Raw genomic sequence first — 19913 nt, 5'->3', positions numbered from 1 at the left:
GCTTGTTGCAGTGACCTGAAGTTACTAAACTTCATGAATGTATGCACTGGTGGTGGTGAAAGTTGGGCAGCACGCTAACGTCTTTTGTCCACTCTGTGTGCTCGTAAGGGTCTAACCCTTTCACTCCTTTGATTTTTTTCCACGTATCTTTTCTTTGCCTTTTCGTCGAGTCTGTCTTTGTACAGACCAGCATTGTTATCCTTCGTTTTGTACATACCTTTTTTGGGGGGCAAAGAAAAAGCAAGAAGGTATTGGAACCGGAGAATGAACGTTTTGCAGTGCTGCAAATACTTGCATTTGATGCGGTACTTGGATTGTTTTGCCACGAGTTCCCGGCATGCAATGCGCAAAAGTCACGTGGTCTGTCAATCTGTATTGTGGGCTTGTTGTTCCTACTGAGGTTCAGACAAACTGTTTGGGTTTCTGGTTGGGGGTCGGCGTGGCTTGTGGTGGGAGGGGCTTTTGCTTCTCTGATGACTCTCCCTGGTCACTAGCTGTGGATAAATAAAAGTAGAAAATGAGGAACTGTCACACTGATCTGAGCCCTGAAGTGAAAAATAAACTGAATATGAGCATAATGGAGCTGAAAATAGGTTTAAGGTTTAAAACAAGAAAAGAAAATGCACAGTTCTCATACCCGGAGTGTACCGTCGTCTTTTATATGCAATCTAAGGTTTAAGTTCTAATGACCGAAAATCAGGCTGATCTAAACTACATCTACATAAAAAAGTCAAAAGAGAAGACTCATATGACATTTGTTATTCATATTTTAATAAATAAAAAAAAAATGTGAATCCTGTGACCAAATCTAAAAATCAATGAAAAATTTGACATCACTCTAAGCCACCACCAAAGGTGTGCAATACAGTAAATGTTGGTCTCAATCTGATACTAGATTGAGACCAACGTTTAATGAAATGCTCTAAAAGTTAAATTAGACAAAGATGATCAGAGAAAATAAAAACCATAGTTTTTAAATGATGATTTCCCTTTTTAAGAAAGAAAAAAACAGCGGTTTTGTGATAGGCTGACGTTTGTTTTCTTGGTTTTAACTGGATTTCTTTTTACAGTTTCAGGACTTTTGTACAAAAACACATAGCTTGTGGTAATTAAGCTTCAGGTTTTGGTGAAGCCCTCAGAGGTGAAATACAGATTTGTGTGTGCATGTATTTGTGACTTACTCTGTAGCTTGGAGAGAGAGTACTCCAGCCCTCTCATGGCTTTAGCTTGGTTACTTTTAAACCTGGCGAGACCGAATTCCTGGCGGAGAAAGACAAAGAATTAGTCAAAGATAAATACCCGCACCATACGTTAGCTGTATATAGATACTGACGAAGTGTCACATAGTTGGTATTGGTATCTTGGCTTGGCTTGAGAGCCAGGAGGTATTACTTCACAATGTTCTGAGTGTTTGCAGACAAGTCAGCATCTTCCATGCAAACTATGGGCGACAATGGACAATCTGATAAGAGACCAAACCAATCGCAGACAGAATTTTGGTGCAGCACCCTCTTTGCAACGAATTTCCCCAGCAACAACTCGCTAACTAGTCAGGGGTTTTATTTATGACCTGCATTGCCAAGGAGTAACCGAGATATTAGCTAAGCCAACATGAAGCTATGTAACAAGCATAACAACCCAACTGCAAAAATAATGGAATAAAATTATAATCGCAAACATGCAGAACATTAAGGCAAACTAAGCAGCCGTTATCAAGTTCGTGTTGACCACACCTCCAGCCATTACTGGGGATCTTTTATAGAGATTGAAAATGTGATGTCATTCTGGGGTAAAACCACAAAGGATTCTGGGAATTCGTGGCAAGAGGTACTAGCGCACGCATGCTTTCACATGAAAACAGTCACACAGGGATAAAAAGAAACACAAAAAATGGCGAGAAGCTGTTGTATTATTAACTGCAATAGCTGGTCGCATGACAGCCACGGGAAGCCGACGGGTAAAGAGATTGTTTATGGGATTACGTCATGGAAGAGAAATTGTTCAAGCCATGTTTCCGAAGTAACAAGAGCTGACGTATGGCCTGGATTGGAGCAATTTGAAGACCAAATATAACGTTTCAGAACACTCCAGCTCACATGTTAGTCTGCTCCAAGCATTTCCACAACAGTAAGTCTTCTGTTGTAGTTATTACGTAATTTATCATAACATAATTGGTGATGTAGGTTACAAGTAAGTCTTATATTGATTTGAATAGAATTCATTGCGCTATGCTGCTTTGTTCACTGTGGCTTTGCGGGCTAATGTTTGTTATGTTTTGTAGGAAAACCAATGCAAAATGCTGGAATGTGATCCAGACTGAGCACCCTCTATCAACCTGGATCATACTGAGTTTAAAGCTGCTACCACAGCCAGATTTGATCGGTTAAGAGAGAGCGAGATCAAAACAGCCACGAAAATCCCGCATATATGTGCCCAAGTGTTGTTTTCAAGCAATCAAGTGATGAATAACTGTTTTCTACTATGCTGGTTTCCAATGTTGTTGTTGTTGTTTTTTTGTTGTTGTTTTTTGCATTGTTGATTTGTTTTTTATTGAAGCAGCTAATAAAGCATAATGGAATACAATTTTGCCTCTTTCTTGTATGATTCTATAATAGAATGAAACAATAATGCCAGTTATAAAGAAAGACAATAAATTGAATGAATTATGAAACACTTATTTTTTTTCTATTAGATCTGAAAATGTTGTGTAATACTACAACCTGAAACTACAAACAGATTTCGTTGGCCTGTACAGAAGAAAAAGGGAAAAAAAATGTAACAACAGCTGTGAAATGGAATAGTCCAAATCACCAAAAGTAAACTGGACCTGGGCTTGTTGCAGGGATCTGAAGTTAATAAACGTGAAGTGCATACACTCACACTTAGGACCATACAATAATAAATATGTCCGTGATGAAAGTTGGGCAGCACGCTAACGTCCTTACTCCACTCTGTATGCTCGTATGGGTCTGACCCTTTCAATCCTTTGATTTTTTCCTTGTCCTTTTTTTTTGCCTTTTCGTCAAGTCTGTCTTTGTACGGACCTGCCGTGTTGTCCGTCGTTTTGTACATAACTGTTTTTGGGGTAAATAAAATGCAATTAGGGATTAAAACCACAGAATTAATGATTACCGGTGCTGGAAATACTAGCGCTTGATGCAGTGTTTTGATTTTGTTGCCACGGGTACCCACAAAGCAATGCACGAAGGTCACGTGGTCTGTCAATCTCTATCAGAAATACACTAAGAGAAGCTGGTGTGTTCTTTATACTTTAAGTGATAGTAGGTTGAGTTTGGGTTTTGGTGGCCAATTTTCCCTAGGACTGAAACATTTGTATGTTTGTGTATACCTGTATGGGTCGACCCAGTCCATATACAGCTGTGGAGATCCAGGCCTCCCTCCTCAATTTGGTCCAAGATGGCTGACCATGGTTCTCTTCAAACAGACACCGCTCCACAACAGTCTTAGAGGCAGAGACGGTAGAAAATGTACAAAAAAGCCCGTTTTTACTCCAAACACAAACTGTTCAAGCACAGGAAAAAGTATTATATTCAACCCGGAGGGCGGTGCACTGTTGGACGGACCAATCGGAGTCTACGCTGCGGGACTGTTTTGATCACGCGGACTGGGAAATGTTTCACGTGGCTGCTAGGGACATTGATGAGTACACAGACTCAGTCTGTGGATTTATCAGGAAATGCGTGGAAGATGTCGTCCCATCCAGAACAGTTAAATCCATCCCAAATCAAAAACCCTGGATTAACGGAGATGTTCGCGCGGCACGGAGCACCGCCTTTGCCTCCGCGAACACATCGGACTACAAACACGCACATTACCAACTCCGGAAGACGATCAAAGCAGCCAAACGTGAGTACAGGGACAGGGTGGAGCAACAGTTTGACAACCCTCGGAGTATGTGGCAGGGACTAAACACGATCGCAGACTTTAGAGGGAAACCCAGCACACCGCAGACCACGGCCTCTCTGTGTGAGGATCTAAACGTATTCTACGCTAGATTCGACACAGCGAACACCATGAGACCGGACAGGGTGCGCACCGCGGATGACGTCAGTGCGCACACTGTGTCTGAGGAGGATGTGCGGAAGTGCTTCAGGAAGGTGAACGCACGCAAAGCTACAGGTCCGGACGAGATTCCCGGCCGCGTCCTCAAGTCATGCGCGGCTCAGCTGGCTGGAGTGTTCACGCACATCTTCAACCTTTCCCTCTCTCTGTCTGTAGTCCCAGCCTGCTTCAAAATGGCCACCATCGTCCCTGTACCCAAATCCTCCACCATCTCCTCATTGAACGACTGGCGACCTGTAGCCCTGACCCCCATCGTAAGCAAATGCTTCGAGAAGCTGGTCAGGGACTTCATCTGCTCTGCACTACCCGACTCACTGGACCCTCTACAGTTCGCATACTGCCACAACAGGTCCACTGATGATGCCATAGCCCTGACACTACATACTGCCCTGTCACACCTGGAGAAGAGAGACACGTATGTGAGAATGCTGTTTGTAGATTACAGCTCAGCATTCAATACCATCGTTCCCTCGAAGCTGGACAGGAAACTGCAGGATCTAGGACTGAGCAGCTCCCTCTGCAGCTGGATCCTTAGCTTCCTGTCTGACAGACGCCAAGTGGTCAGACTGGGCAGCATCACCTCATCCCCCATCACACTGAACACTGGTGCTCCACAGGGGTGTGTACTGAGCCCTCTCCTGTACTCACTCTACACCTACGACTGCACAGCCACTAACAACTCCAACATCATTGTGAAGTTTGCGGACGACACTACAGTGGTGGTTCTTATCACCAATGGTGATGAGATGGCTTACAGGGAGGAGGTCAGCGCCCTGACCACTGGTGTCAAGACAACCATCTCACCCTCAACGTCGCAAAGACAAAGGAGTTGATAGTGGACTTCCGGAGGTGCAGAGAAGTACACACCCCCATCACCATCAACGGCGCTGCTGTGGAGAGAGTGAGCAGCTTCCGGTTCCTTGGTGTACATCTGGCTGAGGATCTTACGTGGTCAGTACACACAAACAAAACAGTGAAGAAGGCGCAGCAGCGCCTCTTCTTTCTCAGGAGACTGAAAAGATTCGGCATGAGCCCCCGCATCCTCAGGACCTTCTATCACTGTGCCATTGAGAGCATCCTCACTGGATGCATCACCACCTGGTATGGCAACAGCACCGCCTACAACTGCAAAGCTCTCCAGCGAGTAGTGCGGTGCTCTGAACGGATAATTGGAGGTGAGCTTCCCTCCCTCCAAGACATCTACAGGAAGCGCTGCCTGAGGAAAGCGGGGAGGATCATCAAGGACTCCAGTCACCCCAGCCATAAACTGTTCAGACTACTTCCATCAGGAAGGAGGTTCTGCAGCATCCGGTCCCGTACCAGCAGACTGAGAGACAGCTTCTTCCATCAGGCCATCAGACTGCTGAACACTTCATAGACACCTCACCTCCACTACTGGAACTTCAACATTATGCACTACATACTGTACAGCAATGCCACTGTTTTGCACATGTCTCAACTCTGTATATTTTTATATATTTTATTTATTGTTTACTCTATTTAATTTGTAAAATATGTGTACACACACACACACGTAGAAAAATATTTAGTATACACATCCAGAAATGCATATACTATTATATATTGTACATATATTTATTAGTTTCAGATCAGCCATTCTTGTATTTTGCCTGTTTACATTATTGTATTTTGCACAACTCTGTTGCTTATGAAGCTCGCACACAAGAATTTCACTCACATGTGCTGTACCAATGTACCTGCACATGTGATGTGACAATAAAAGTGATTTGATTTGAACTTAGTTAAATACTGAAAATGTTAAAACCAACCAGACTGTAAGAGGCCTTGTAGTTTTCCAGTCAAAAAGCATTTATACCTGTGTCCAGTGCAGTTCTTTAAATCCGCAAATTCATCCATTTTCTTGTCCTTTCTGAGATGAGCAAAAGTGGAGAGAATGGCCTCATTTAGGCAACTATCTCCAGCCTTTCCAGCAAGGCATTCCCAGTCCAGTCCTGTTTCTGTCACAGGTCTCCTCACAGCTGGACATGCCCAAAACCCCTGACCTAGTCCATCAAAGTCTAGATGTGCAGGAGATCTCCTATTCAGGTGCTCAAACCATGTCAGCTGGTTCCTCTATTACAGTGGTTCCCAAACTTTTTTTGCTGCCTTTGTTTTACAACACGCACACACACGCACAAACACATCCTCCAACCACACACGCCCATATTTTGCTCCATTGTGGTTTCTTTCACACCTCAAACATTTAGTAAACAATTAACCTTCCTGCCTTCTTGGGACCTTTTTGTGCCACTGCTATGTGTTAAATGGCTGCCATTTCCACTGTGTTCAGTGGAATATAACCAAACTTGCCACAGGATAGTTTTTACCTGTCAATGTTAATATTCCAGTGTGAATTCCTTAAATCAGCCTAAAATGGCTGAGCAGCAGAAATCCCCACACCCATCACCCTGGGGACCATTTTCTGCCCATTGACTTCCATTATAAACGCTATTTTTCAACCCCAAATTATCATCATATGATTTTATTTTTTCTTCTTTTCTTGGATGTCAATGAAGACTCAGGGCCTTGAAGTTTTAATTTTTAAATTGCAAAAAAAATGCAAAAAAAATAATGGCAGGTCAAAATGTATGTTGGTGCCAATCTTTGGTCCATCTAAAGGCCTACTTATAATGACAATCACATATTACTTCAACTGGTTTTTTGTGGAAATATTTAGTTTCGTTTTTTGGTTTTTGGGGCTTATAACACAGGGCGCTCATGTAATAACACTGGGATTTGAAGGGTTAAAACAACAAAAATATAATTAAAACTTTACATGAATATTTCAGGGAGAAGTAGTTTTACAAGGTTGGCTAATTTAAAGTGGAATAAAATATGGATATATGGTCTTTTTATGGCGTGGCTGAGAATGGTCCCTAGGGTGATGGGTGTGAGTTTTTTAAAGGATGGCAGGAGGGTTAAGCAAATACAAGTAACTTGCAATAAATTACAGGCAGTAAGAAAGTAAACTATTACACTACGTTCACACCTACACGGGTATTTTTGAAAACGCAGCTGTTTCGTTGACACATAAACAGCATTTCGAATCACCGAAAACGGAGATTTTTTTAAAAACTCATTTTTTTCCGTTTACGTGTGGACGAGGAATACAGAGTTCGTCACGCAACGTCAAAGGTATGTGCCTTTTTTCACGTCACGCTGTGCGCACGTTATTGTTTACATGAGATGAATTGCAGAATGGCAGATAGAGACAAAATACTGTTAATCTTACTGTCTACAGGTTTTACACACTAACATATACAAACGCAGTTACTGTCCCTCCATTTAGAAAGGCAGAGGCGTCACGGTGTGATTATTTTACTGTATGTGTAATAATATTCAACATTGCTATCAATGCATTTTTCAAAAAATGCCTCTCTGTGCAAAATGGGTTTAAAAACATAAACAACTGTGGGATACTGTTTGTCCGTGATAGGGAGAGCACAGTGCTGCTCCCAACGCAGGGAAAACCAATCCTGCAGGGGAGACTTGTGCACTTGGCACTTGTGCAGGTGAAACCAAAGGGCAGATATGCTTCGCCAGATTTTCTAGTCTTTGGCTTAGAATGAAGTTGGTTTGGAAACATATTCAGCGATGCTTCATCTCCTGCTTTGCATTTCTGTGGGCGCCCTGTGCTAGCAGTGTCCAAGAGTTTTGTTTTCTCTCTCCCTCCCTTTTCATACCGCGCCCCCCCTGCAATGGCTCCACACTTTGGGAAGGTCTGCTCTATTACATCTATGACCATGATCTCATGCTTTCATGCTATTCACAGCTCGTGGCCATTTTCTGATTGGTTATCTCAAACTGCAAACTGCCCCATTCAAAGTGGGAGAAATCGCTTGATGACAATAAGACCATCAATCTGAACTCTATCCTATCTGTCATGGGGTGGGGGTGGGGGGGTTAATTAACCACAGTGATCTAATCAGAGCACATCTCACCATCAGCGTGTTGTGGTTCAGGTTCCAGGTCTTGGTGATGAGCGTGTGGGCCTGAGGGTCCACGATAGAATCTTCCAGGACGTAGACCGCCCGAGCCATGTGCATGGGGAAGACCCGCTCCGCCCAGCCCGGCAGGCGGTTGGTCTTCGTCAGCAGTCGCCTGGACAGCAGGTGGTTGCTGGAGGTGACCTCGCGGTATAGGACATCTTCCGTGAGTACATGGGTGCTGGTACACCAAAACAGATCTATTTTTTTTGAGAACACTCACACATTCTGTTTTTTTAAAATGTCTTTTATTGTTTAAAAAACTGAAGTTCTCCAAACAACACCCAGGGTTGATGCAGTCAAGATAAAAGCACGACAGTTTGGTCCACTTTGTCCATTGTCTGGAGAAAATGGACTAATGTGTTTTTTTTTCTTTTATTGTACTAGATAATAAGGTGACATTTTTCACTGTTTTATAAGGGAAAAATATCAGATTCATTGATGAGAAATGACTTTGCATATTCACTGAAACAATCATTCATGGACTCATTCCGCTTCCTGGGTACCACCATTACCCAGGACCTGAAGTGGGAGCCCACCATCACCTCCGTCATCAAGAAAGCCCAGCAGAGGATGTACTTCCTGAGGCAGCTGAAGAAATTCAACCTGCCAACACGGACGATGATGCAATTCTACACCGCAATCATCGAGTCCATCCTCACCTCCTCCATCACCGTGTGGTACGCTGGAGCCACTATCAGGGACAAACAGAGACTGCAGCGTGTTGTGCGCTCTGCTGAGAAGGTGATTGGCTGCAGACTCCCATCTTTGCAGGACCTGTACACCTCCAGGACACTGCGGCGTGCAGCTCGGATCTCAGCTGACCCTTCTCACCCTGGACACAGTCTGTTTGACCTGCTCCCCTCAGGCAGGAGGCTCCGGTCCATTCGCACCAGAACCTCTCGCCATAAGAACAGTTTCTTCCCCTCTGCTGTTGGACACATGAACAATAAACGTACGACTGTTCCCACCACTAACACATGACCCTACGCTGTGTTCACTGCATCATTCCATGTTTGGCACTGATCACCACCTGCACTCTTTCTACGTAGCACTTTTAATTCTTATTCTCATGTATATAGCTCATGTATATCTCATGCATATATCTTTCTACGTAGCACTTTTAATTCTTATTCTTACTTTTACTTTTTCATGTCTATTTAAGCGCAATTTATGACAGTATGTTTGCACTGAAGCACCGCAGCAATTTCCTAATGTTGTAAACCTGCTCAACATTTGGCAATAAAACCCTTTCTGATTCTGATTCTGATTAATTACCTGTATGGGTTTGGGTAGCGCTGCCAGAAGGCAGCCAGCACCTGATGCCACGGGCTCTTAATGTCCACCTCGCTGTGGAAATACCTCCCCATGTCGGCATGTACTAACAGAGCTCATTCAGCAGCTGCAGGAACAACATAAGAGACAAGTTATATATTTTTTAAATATATTTTGTATTTAGTGTCATGAGTTCCTCTTCATGTTTAAGTTTGTAGAATAAAATTCCTGTCCCGTTGGTATGAACACTCACTGAATTTGATCACGGCAAGCAAGAGAGGATAGGACAGTCGTGCCAAAGTCCCCATTAACAGGACATAGACAGCTGATTGTGCCTGCATTAGTGCCTGAAAATCCGGGTAGCTTTAAATTCTAACAGTGTGTTTAAATGACTTTAGTTTTCATACCACAAAAAGTTTTCAGACGCTAGTTTTCAGACACCAAATGAAAACCGTTGGGGTGAGCACATTTCTAAATATGCAATTGTTAACAGTAGAATCTAAAGTTGCCACTTTAGTGAAGAAATGACTTTGCGTTGGCCGGGAATTGAACCCGGCTCAATTGCTTGGAAAGCAGCTATGCTAACCACTATACCACCAACGCTCACATCAGCAGAGGGGAAAGTAGAGCAACTTATCCTGTGATTAACACAATACTAGTACTTCTATGCAATGCTTTTCGTCATAGCATTTGTTTACTGTAAAAACTGTTAGCTGCGACCGTTATTAGGTGTTGCTACAGCTCCGAGGCCAGCATTGCTAATCCCTTTGTTTTATAACCGCACTTCACCAGCGGGCTCAAGCTAGTTAGCTGTTTAACGCGGTCGCCGCTTCGTCATCGTCTTCTTTTTTTTTTATCTAAATGCTGAAGTCAGCGTCCGAGGTTGCTAGTACAAACACCCTCTACCGTAAACGTCGCAGTCTGTTGTAGCTGCTGAGGAAGCTAACAGCTTCGGCTAGCCAAGTAACGGACGTACATAAAGCGCGTGTTTCTCAAAGCCCGGCGGACTGTAAGGGAGCCGGCATGGATAAAACACAGAAGCGAGGCAGTTCGGGGGTTTCTTTGTAGCAGCTGCTTATTTGAGACAGAAACAAAGAAGAAAAAAAGTGGACCCAGGCGGTCATACGTGCACTTACCGCCTTTTTCCACCAGATGGCAGACTAGACAAGCAGAAATCAGGTCGCGCTGCTTGGTAAACGGTTCACGACTAAATCCACATGATCTGCAGACCGCATGAAGTTTGGAGGTCTGTGGCAACTCTGCAAAAATTTGGTGCCCTCTGTGCACTCACTCTGTCAATTTACATGATTTACATATTTTAGTCTAGGCAACCCAAAATGTGACGTTCACATATGTGGACGCCAGGTTCTAGGAGGTTAAAGAAGTCCAGATGCTTTTCCTTCCAAGCTCCTTAGATCACAATACAGTTTCTCTCAATCTTTTAAAGTGTAAATCTGTCTGTACTTGCTGGTACCACTTCTGTCTGTTGCACTTATTTACTCTAGGATGGGTGTCAGCTAACAGAAAAGGAGTAAATACTTTTTTCCATTGTTACAAAATAAAATAATAAATAAATAACTATACTGTACAGGCAAAAATATACTACAGACACTTTTCAGTTGTGAATTGAAGCAGGCCTGGTCAGATTTAGAGCAAATCTAAGTTTCAGGTGATATATCCACTTAGACTATGGTTTAAAGATCTAATGTTTAAGAGAATAAAGTTGTTATGATGAGATTGAGCAGTGATTGATCCCCTGGACTTGCTTGATACCCTGCACTTTCCACGGAATTCCTATCACATAAGCTGGCCCTGAAGACCTGCACTTCATGTTGTTGATGAAAAAAAGACAGTTGAAAAATGCAAGAAATGTTTAAGAAATTCTAAGATTTTTTTTTTCTTGGGCAGCACGGTGGCACGGTGGTTAGCACTGTTGCCGCACAGCAAGAAGGTCCTGTGTTCAATTCCAACATCAGGCCGGGGTCTTTCTGTGTGGAGTTTGCATGTTCTCCCCGTGTTTGCGTGGGTTCTCTCTGGGTTCCGGCTTCCTCCCACCGTCCAAAGACATGCAGCTTGTGGGGATAGGTTAATTGGATAATCCAAATTACCACTAGGTGTGAATGTGTGAGTGAATGGTTGTCTGTCCCTGTGTGTTGGCCCTGCGACAGACTGGCGACCTGTCCAGGGTGTACCCCGCCTTGCGCCCTATGACAGCTGGGATAGGCTCCAGCGCCCCCCGTGACCCTGAAAAGGATAAGCGGATGGATGGATATTTTTTTTCTTTCGCAATCACTGTTTAAACATAACTACCAAAAGAGCTGTACAGGAAAGGAGTGTCTCCTGTCTGGTAAAATACCATGAATTCAGTCCAGGTTAAATGACTCAATAATATGGGCTGCACCCCATAAAGTAAAGCAAACTTATCTTGTAAAATTAGGGTGACCATATTTTGATTTCCATTTGATTTCCAAAAAAGAGAAGATTTGGCTTAGTCAAGAAAAACTTTAATAATACAATTGCTTAAAGAAAACTTTAACATATTTAAACGATAGGCTTTTACAAGTCAACAACTGCAAAAAAGAGGACGGTTGGTCACCCTAGTAAAATGGTGAAATATTATCCGTTCATCCATTCTCTTCTGCTTATCCAATGGGGAAATATTGTTTTTCTGAAAAATTCTCAATAAATTACTTAGTACAGTGGTCCCTCGTTTATCGGGATAGTTATGTTCTAAAATTAACCCGCAATAGGTGAAATCTGCGAAGTAGCCAACTTTATTTTTATACAATTATTATAGATGTTTTAAGGCTATAGAACCCCTCACAACACACTTTATACACTTTTCTCAGACAGGCATGAACATTTTCACACTTTTCTCTCTTGTTTAAACACTCTCAAAGTTCAAACCTTTGTAGAAAAATAAGTCCAGTATTATAGAATGAAACCAAAGAAACCCGCAGGTGACTTTGACGGTGCAAAATGTTTCATCGCCATTGTTGTGTTTGTTGGCGAGAAAACTTACAAACACACACTACAGCACTTCAAAGCCACACTGGTAGCGATCAAAGATTTATTTAAACTTGACAAGCTGGACACATTCTGTAATGTACTGGAGACACGGCACGAGATTGATTGACAATGGTCACCCTGTACACCTCTGACTTCTGCTACAACTCTGAATTATGCCACATTCAGAAGTTTGCAGATGACACAGCCATCATGGGGTGTATCTGGGATGATCAGGAAGAGGAGTAGAGAAGTCTGGTGAGGAACCTTGTCGCGTGGAGTCACACAAACCACCTGCAACTCAACACCTCAAAGACTAACGGTGTGTTCACACCGAACGCGATGGACGCGAATAGAGCGTCAGGTTTACATGTAAAGTCAATGGAAAGGCGCGATGACGCGCGATTGCGGGTCCCGCGAAAATTCGGAAGCAGATTTGCGTCGCGAAAACGCCAAAACGCGTGAAACGCGCGTCAGTGTAGCGCGTCTGGCGCGTTTGACGCGCGAATAAAACCACGCGCGTCAGTTTTTGTGTTGCATTTTGTGCATACGCGCGTTTCGCGTCTACCGCTCGAGTTGGAAAAAGCTGAACTCGAGCGTCAAATCGCGCCGCGACAACCAATCAGGAGCCTGGTGACGTGGCTCTGACCTAGGTCAAAGGGGCAGATCCAGCCAAAGCCCTTCATTCTTCATTCAGTATGGAGGAAAAGCTAATCAGCGCTGTGGCTAACCACCCTGAGCTGTATGATGCCAGCTACTATTTTTACCGAGACAGGAATAAAAAGGACCTAGCTTGGAGACACATAAGTGAGGAGATCGGGCAACCTGGTAAGTTCATTCCTTCTTCTTTTTAATTTTCAGACTGACCCGATGAAGCCGCGCAAAAGCTAGCAAGCTAGCAAGCCTGCCTACTGTCCCGCGATTTTCCCACTGTTGTACAAATACCTTTCCGCTAACCAGATAATGCGTTTATTCAGAGGACATCTGCAGGAGAAAGTGGAAGAGCCTCAGGGACACCTATAATAAGGAGAAGAGGGCAGAGAAGGAGAAGAGGAGTGGGTCGGCAGCAGGATCGGGGAGGAGATGGAAGTTCTTCGCGGTCATGGGGTTTCTGGACCCCTTCCTCACCCCGCGGGAGACTAGCGGTAATATGGTGCGGACCGTGGAGAACTTCTCCCCCGAGGACCAGGGACAGCCCGAAGAGGCAGCAGGGGAGTGTCAGCAGGGGAGTGTCAGTCAGAAGGTATGTTTACAATGAATTAATGTAGGCAGTTAATTAATGCGTGTTGTCATACAGGAATATATTTTGTTTATTAATAAACAGTATACAGTAGTCCCGCTGTTCATCCGTCACTGCCTCGCCTTTTCGCTGATTTTGTTTTTATTGCACCGTACAGCATTGCATTCTGCAGCCCAAATGACAAATCTCCTCCGTGTCGTGTCTCCTGCGCTTGCCAAACTTATCATGTTTGGTTTTGATATCCATCATGTCCAATAGAAAAAAACAGCACAAAAACACTCTTAACTATGACCCTCATTCGGAAATATAAAACCTGCACCGGGGAGGGAAAAAGGCGCACAAAAGTGGCGCCGCAGACGGAGAAAAAGCGCGGCATAATACGTTTTAAAATCGACAAAGGTTTGCACTTTGAGAATCAACTTGTGAGAACTGTGACTACTGTTCATGTGCTGCAATAAATGAGAGACCACTGTATATAATAATAAGTATATAATAATATAATATTCTCTATGACTATTGTCTTCAACCTGTTAACATTTAATATTGTCTTGATAGAGTCAAGTAATCATGCAGCAGAGTCCTCCCATGTTGCTTCTCCTGACTCCCCAGTCCCTGGTCCCTCCACTCCTGCTGCTGCACCCACAGGTATGAACATCAAGCACTGATAGCTTTTTACTTGCTTGAATCCCCTTGTGATCACCTTTACTAAATATCTACAACCAATCTGTTCATATCCTGGTTTTCTTCAATTTTGAAAATGAAAATCTAGTAGCAGCCTTCTCATTTCTTTGTGGTGTTTTGTTCTGTGTTTTACAGGCCCACAGAGGAGGACAGCTCGAAGGCGGGCGAGGGAAGGGTCCCAGGACGGTCCATCGGCGGTGGAGCTGGCTATCCTGGAGACCCTAAAGAGGCCACGTCCGTCTGCAACTGAACATTTCCTCCTCAGCCTTGTTCCTGCTCTGGAGAGCATGCCGCCTCAGACACGAGAATTCGTGAAATTCCAAATTTATAAATCAGTTTATGAAAACAGCACAGCTGTGCTAAATTTGGAAACATTGGACCCTAATTGTGTGGATGCTTTAAGCATCCACACTATTGAGTTCCTCTTGGGACTTCCGCACACTTTTTGGCACTTAACTACTTCCACAATTTTCAGCCAATTTTCACCGTTCAAATTTTAAAATATTCTGCTATTTCTGCTAATTCCTGCTATGTCTTTTGGTATTTTTCACTATTATACTTTTTAAAATATTAAGCTTAATTAGTCCCATTGAAATGAATGGGAAACTTCTGCAATTCTGCTAAAATTTGCTTGTTTCTGAAACTTAACTACTTCCTCATATTTTCACGTAGAACAACCATTCAAACTTTAAAATGTTCTCAAATTATGGGGCTATTCAGGTATGATTCAGCTTTTTCAAATCTTTTACCATTTTACCTTTATGCCTCTTAAAGTTTTCAGTTGCAAAATTGTGATTTTTCACAAAATACATGCGTTGTTATGGTTGCTATGCACTTGGCTTCCAGTGTGCCACTGAAGGTTTTGCAGTCTTCTCTTCATGTCCGAACTACTTCTTGCTACTTGCTCAATCTTCACTCAACTTCCACAAATTATACATCAAAACGTAGGTATTTTTGCTGGGTTTCCGAAAATGTCACTATCATTGTTGTGGTATTCATAGAACTTTCGCAAATCTCCTCAGACCAACACAATGTCGGAAAACTCTCCATATAAAGTGAATGGAGAGTTTGTTCAAAATCACCGCTGCATTTCTGTAATGAGAGGCATATTCGAATCGTCATATCTCCTTAACGAAGCAAAGTTAAGACATGAGGCTTGTCCCGGTATATCTTCAGACACTCGTGACGCTCACAATTCAAGAATTTCTTTCTCACGTATTACCGTTCTGAAATGAGTTGGACTTGTTTGAGGGTAGGAAATTCGTCCGTCGCTCAGATTTCTTCAGATTTCAAACTCTGGAAATGAACCACTTTTTTCTCTCGGCATAACTTTTTGTTGGATTTCCATAGAGACCTGAAAATTTCCATGACTGTTCACCAAAGCCTGCTGTCTCTTACGGTGAAAGAATGATATCGATACTCCAAATAGATTTCGAGTTACAAAGCGTTGTTTGAGGGCAAGTCAAGCCAGTTTTTGCTTCGCTCTACTCAGTTATGGTGCATTAGAAGTCAAATATCTTTAATAATTCACATTTTAATGATAAATTGTCAACACTGGAAGATTCCCCCATCTCTTCTGAACAAAACGGTGTAACGGTGTGTTCACACCGAACGCGATGGACGCGAATAGAGCGTCAGGTTTACATGTAAAGTCAATGGAAAGGCGCGATGACGCGCGATTGCGGGTCCCGCGAAAATTCGGAAGCAGATTTGCGTCGCGAAAACGCCAAAACGCGTGAAACGCGCGTCAGTGTAGCGCGTCTGGCGCTTTTGACGCGCGAATAAAACCACGCGCGTGAGTTTTTGTGTTGCACTTTGTGCATACGCGCGTTTCGCGTCTACCGCTCGAGTTGGAAAAATCTGAACTCCAGCGTCAAATCGCGCCGCGACAACCAATCAGGAGCCTGGTGACGTGGCTGTTACCTAGGTCAAAGGGGCAGATCCAGCCAAAGCCTTTCATACTTCAATGGAGGGGAAGGCTAATCAATGCGGTAGCAAACAACTCGGAGCTGTACAACACCAGCTGCTTTCAGTACCGAGACAGGAATAAAAAGGACCGAGCTTGGAGGAAGATATGTGAAGAGATCGGGCAACCTGGTAAGTTCATTCATTTCTCTTTTGAAAGTTTTCACTGACCCGGGGAAGCCGCACAAAAGCTAGCAAGCCACCGCTATTTTCCCACTGACGTACAAATACCGTTCTGCTTTTATGCATGTTATCATTTAGGAATATATTTTATTGTTTATTAATAAACAGCACACAGTGGTCCCGCTGTTCATCCGTCACTGCTTTGCTTTTTCGCTGATTTTTTATTGCACAGTACAGCATTGCATTCTGCAGCCTGATTGACAAATCTCCTGCGCTTGCCAAATTTATCACGTTTGGTTTTGATAACCATCGCGTCCAATAGAAAAAACAGCACAAAAACACCCATAACTATGAGCCTCATTCGGAAATAGACACCTGCACCGTGAGGGAAAAAGGCGCACGAAAGTGGCGGGCAGATGAAGACAAACCGCGGCATAATAATACTTTTACGTTTTGCAATCTACAAAGGTTTGCACTTTGAGAATCAATTGTGAGAACTGTGACCAGGGGCTAGTTATTCTGAGAACCCCTGCAATAAATGAGGGACCACTGTCTACTCTACGATTATTATATCGAACCTGTTAACATTTAATACTGTATTGATAGAACCAACTGATTCTGCAGCAGAGCATCCCCAGTCCCTGAGCTCCTGCTGCTGCACCCACAGATATGTACAGCAAGCACTGATACCTTTTTAGTCGGTGGGATTCCCTTGTGATCACCTTTACTAAATATCTACAACCAATCTGATTATATCCTGTTATTGTTTTTTTTTTTTTCAATGTTGAAATTAAAATCTAGTAGCAGCCTTCTCATTTCTTTGTGTTTTGTGCTGTTTTACAGGCCCACAGAGGAGGACGGCTCCGAGGCAGATGAGGGACGGGTCCCAGGACGGTCCATCGGCGGTGGAGCTGGCCATCCTGGAGTCCCTGAAGAGGCCACACCAGTCTCCAATGGAGCATTTCCTCTTCAGCCTTGTTCCTGCTCTGGAGAGCAGCTGGTCCTTTTTATTCCTGTCTCTCTGTAAATTCTTATATTTTATATATTTATGTTTAATGTTTTTCTGTTTGAGACTTTTAATATTATTTTAAATAAATGTTTATAATGACTAATGTCTCAGTTCTACTACACAGCAAATGTTGGCACACGACTTGACACATGTAGACTTTATTTCATATTATACTAATGACAAAATATACTGATACAGTGGGATGCAGAAGTTTGGGCAACCTTGTTAATAGACATTATTTTCCTGTATAAATCGTTGGTTGTTACAATAAAAAATGTCAGTTAAATATCATACAGGAGACACACACAGTGATATTTGAGAAGTGAAAAGAAGTTTACTGGATTTACAGAAAGTGTGCAATAATTGTTTAAACAAAATCAAGCAGGTGCATCAATTTGGGCACCACAAAAAAGAAATGAAATGAATATTTAGTGTATATCAATGTGTGTCTCCTATATGATATATGGGGTGCCTTTGTCTGGATGTGCTTCCCATCCAGAGCTGCACAGCACAGAGGAAAGTTCCAGCGCTCCTGGAATCCCTCTGTGATGGACCGCCAGTCTCCAGGTGAAGGCACAGCCATGAAGTCGTCCACTAGACAGTCCCAGATGGACGTCGCTGCCTGGGGGGTGATCTGGCTCACCGTGGACACACCGACTCTGAAACTGAACGCGATGGTCCTGAAGGAGTCCCCGGTGACAAGGAACCTGGACAAAATTGTTCAAAATTAGTATTATGTGTGCTGCAGTTACAAAATACATTATTCAAATTCCAAAATACTTTTGTGATGTCAGATTTAAATCACAAAACATGAATCTTACATAAAACCTTTTGTAATTATAAGGATAATTACAAAATGTATATTAGATAATATCTAAAACAGTTGTGTTTTGTTTTAACTTTAACATATAATTTGATTGGTAGCAACTTTCACAACTACAGTGAGCCAATCACTCATAATTCCTAAACATGTCAATCAGGTAGGAATGAAGTAAAACATTAATAGAAATAAAGAGTTGTGTGTTGACATGTAGCCCTTTCCTTGCTTAAATCATTAATATTTTTGAAAAATTAATCTGTGATAAGACAGCTTATCAAGATAGAACCATGTAACTAGAGATGAACCAAACTGTTCACAGTTTTATCTAACTCTGTTTTAATAAAGGCTGTGACCCCTGCTATAGAGTCTGACAGCTGCAGGGATTATATACAAATATTCAACTATCCCAGAATTAAACCAGGTCTAAATAAAAAGGAGTGAGTATCACTACAAAGGTTAACTCAGTGGTCCTAATGCTACAGTTTGATATCAGCAAACACCGAGCGCATACATTGATGTGACACCACAGCCATGCTATCATTCAAACACTGATAACAGCATAAATCGAATTAAATCGGGACTTGATGAGACCTTCTGAGTATCACTAGAAATATTATAAAGAGTCGTCTCTGTACCACAGTTTGCTTTCAGTAAACACCGACAGCATTCACTGTTAGCATAGCACATCCATGTTAGCAGTGTATAACTGGATGGATTAGCATATTAGCACAGATATCAATAAAGGACTACCGTATTAAATAGTTTTACTAACCTCAGGCAGACGGACAGGCGCTCTGCAGGTGGGATTGAGCGTCTGTAGTTGGTGTCTAGGCGGGCAATGCTGGGACCGACGAGGGAAAGCAGGTCCTCAAACTGGCCGACGGTGATAGCGCTGGAATCGGCCGTCATCCAGGCGCAGCTCCTGGAGCAAGTGGTGAAACTCACCAAACTGCTCATGCCTCTGGAGGACCTGATGGACCCAGGTATGGCGAGAACGTCTTTTACGCTGCTGCTCTGCTCTCCACAGTACATAGAGAAGGGAGACTCTCTCTTCAAGCGCTAGCTCGATAGCTGCCATCTTGCAAAACCAGGTCTGGCACAACTCCCTCCCACATTCCTCCCACATTTCCGGTTCACGCGCGTCAAAATATCATATTTTGACGCGCGATGGATTTTTCTTGGACACGCGTTGAGACGCGAATGTACACGCGTCAAATTAGGGGCGTTTTATTCGCGTCCATCGCGTTCGGTGTGAACACACCGTAAGAATGACCGCTCTAGCCCCTACGGTTAGGAAATTATGGTCATTTGTTTGAGGGGAGTCGTCACTATGAGAAATAGGCTGCAATAATCCTGTGCCTCTCTGTGCTGCGTGTGTAAATAGATGCACCTGTTTTGGCGGGAAAAAGTACACAGGCTCTCTGATTGGTGGATTCAAATTCAGCAGCTCCCAGGCTGACCTAGAAACTTACTTCTCTCTCCCTGTGCATTTTTTTGCTGATTTTTTCATTTAACAAGTATATTTGAGGGACCCTCAGCATGTTCAGCATTTTTTCAGCTGTCCATTTTGCTTTTCCAATTTTTCTGTTTAACTTATTACTATTGTGCTAAATCATACTATTTCTGCTATTTTATAAGATTTGTGCAAAATATAGTATTTCTGCCAAATATAGTATTTCTGATTATTTATAGTTTTTCTACTAA

The 19913-nt window shown here is 43.0% G+C and overlaps 2 protein-coding genes, 1 long non-coding RNA gene and 1 other non-coding gene across 4 annotated transcripts; 1 reads left to right on the top strand and 3 right to left on the bottom strand.

Annotated features, from left to right (window-relative positions):
• Nucleotides 1-387: 387 nt before the first annotated feature.
• LOC146713378 (PRELI domain-containing protein 1, mitochondrial-like) lies at nucleotides 388-9486 on the bottom strand. The gene is made up of 5 exons (XM_085447346.1): nucleotides 9369-9486; nucleotides 8046-8271; nucleotides 3350-3463; nucleotides 1182-1260; nucleotides 388-494 (listed from the first exon to the last, which is right to left on the bottom strand). Exons 1-5 carry the CDS (start codon nucleotides 9458-9460, stop codon nucleotides 403-405), a joined length of 603 nt encoding a protein of 200 aa, XP_085303472.1. The 5' UTR covers nucleotides 9461-9486; the 3' UTR covers nucleotides 388-402.
• Nucleotides 9487-9896: 410 nt separating this feature from the next.
• Nucleotides 9897-9968, bottom strand: trnag-ucc (transfer RNA glycine (anticodon UCC)). The gene has a single exon. It is a non-coding gene; the product is annotated as a tRNA-Gly (tRNA).
• Nucleotides 9969-13069: 3101 nt separating this feature from the next.
• LOC146713376 (uncharacterized) lies at nucleotides 13070-16048 on the top strand. The gene is made up of 5 exons (XM_085437977.1): nucleotides 13070-13199; nucleotides 13349-13600; nucleotides 14167-14256; nucleotides 14428-14679; nucleotides 16044-16048. Exons 1-5 carry the CDS (start codon nucleotides 13070-13072, stop codon nucleotides 16046-16048), a joined length of 729 nt encoding a protein of 242 aa, XP_085294103.1.
• A 385-nt stretch (nucleotides 16049-16433) lies between these two features.
• On the bottom strand, nucleotides 16434-19463 carry LOC146713375 (uncharacterized). The gene is made up of 2 exons (XR_014917823.1): nucleotides 18982-19463; nucleotides 16434-18096 (listed from the first exon to the last, which is right to left on the bottom strand). It is a non-coding gene; the product is annotated as an uncharacterized LOC146713375 (long non-coding RNA).
• Nucleotides 19464-19913: the final 450 nt, after the last annotated feature.

This window comes from Copadichromis virginalis, linkage group LG3 (genome assembly GCF_057382275.1).
Source record: "Copadichromis virginalis isolate Kocher_CV1m ecotype Utaka linkage group LG3, C_Virginalis_male_GT1.1, whole genome shotgun sequence".
NCBI lineage: Eukaryota > Metazoa > Chordata > Actinopteri > Cichliformes > Cichlidae > Copadichromis > Copadichromis virginalis.
The sequence above is the reverse complement of the archived record's forward strand: the minus strand, read 5'-3'. Positions and strand labels throughout refer to the sequence as shown.

Coding starts and splice junctions, on each gene's coding strand:
- LOC146713378 (XM_085447346.1), bottom strand. CDS start 9,460: ATGGGGAGGTATTTCCACAGCGAGGTGGACATTAAGAGCCCGTGGCAT. Junction 8,272..9,368: donor CGCTACCCAAACCCATACAG/GTAATTAATCAG, acceptor TTGGTGTACCAG/CACCCATGTACTCACGGAAG. Junction 3,464..8,045: donor TGAACCACAACACGCTGATG/GTGAGATGTGCT, acceptor TCTGCCTCTAAG/ACTGTTGTGGAGCGGTGTCT.
- LOC146713376 (XM_085437977.1), top strand. CDS start 13,070: ATGGAGGAAAAGCTAATCAGCGCTGTGGCTAACCACCCTGAGCTGTAT. Junction 13,601..14,166: donor AGGGGAGTGTCAGCAGGGGA/GTGTCAGTCAGA, acceptor TTGTCTTGATAG/AGTCAAGTAATCATGCAGCA. Junction 14,257..14,427: donor TCCTGCTGCTGCACCCACAG/GTATGAACATCA, acceptor TGTGTTTTACAG/GCCCACAGAGGAGGACAGCT.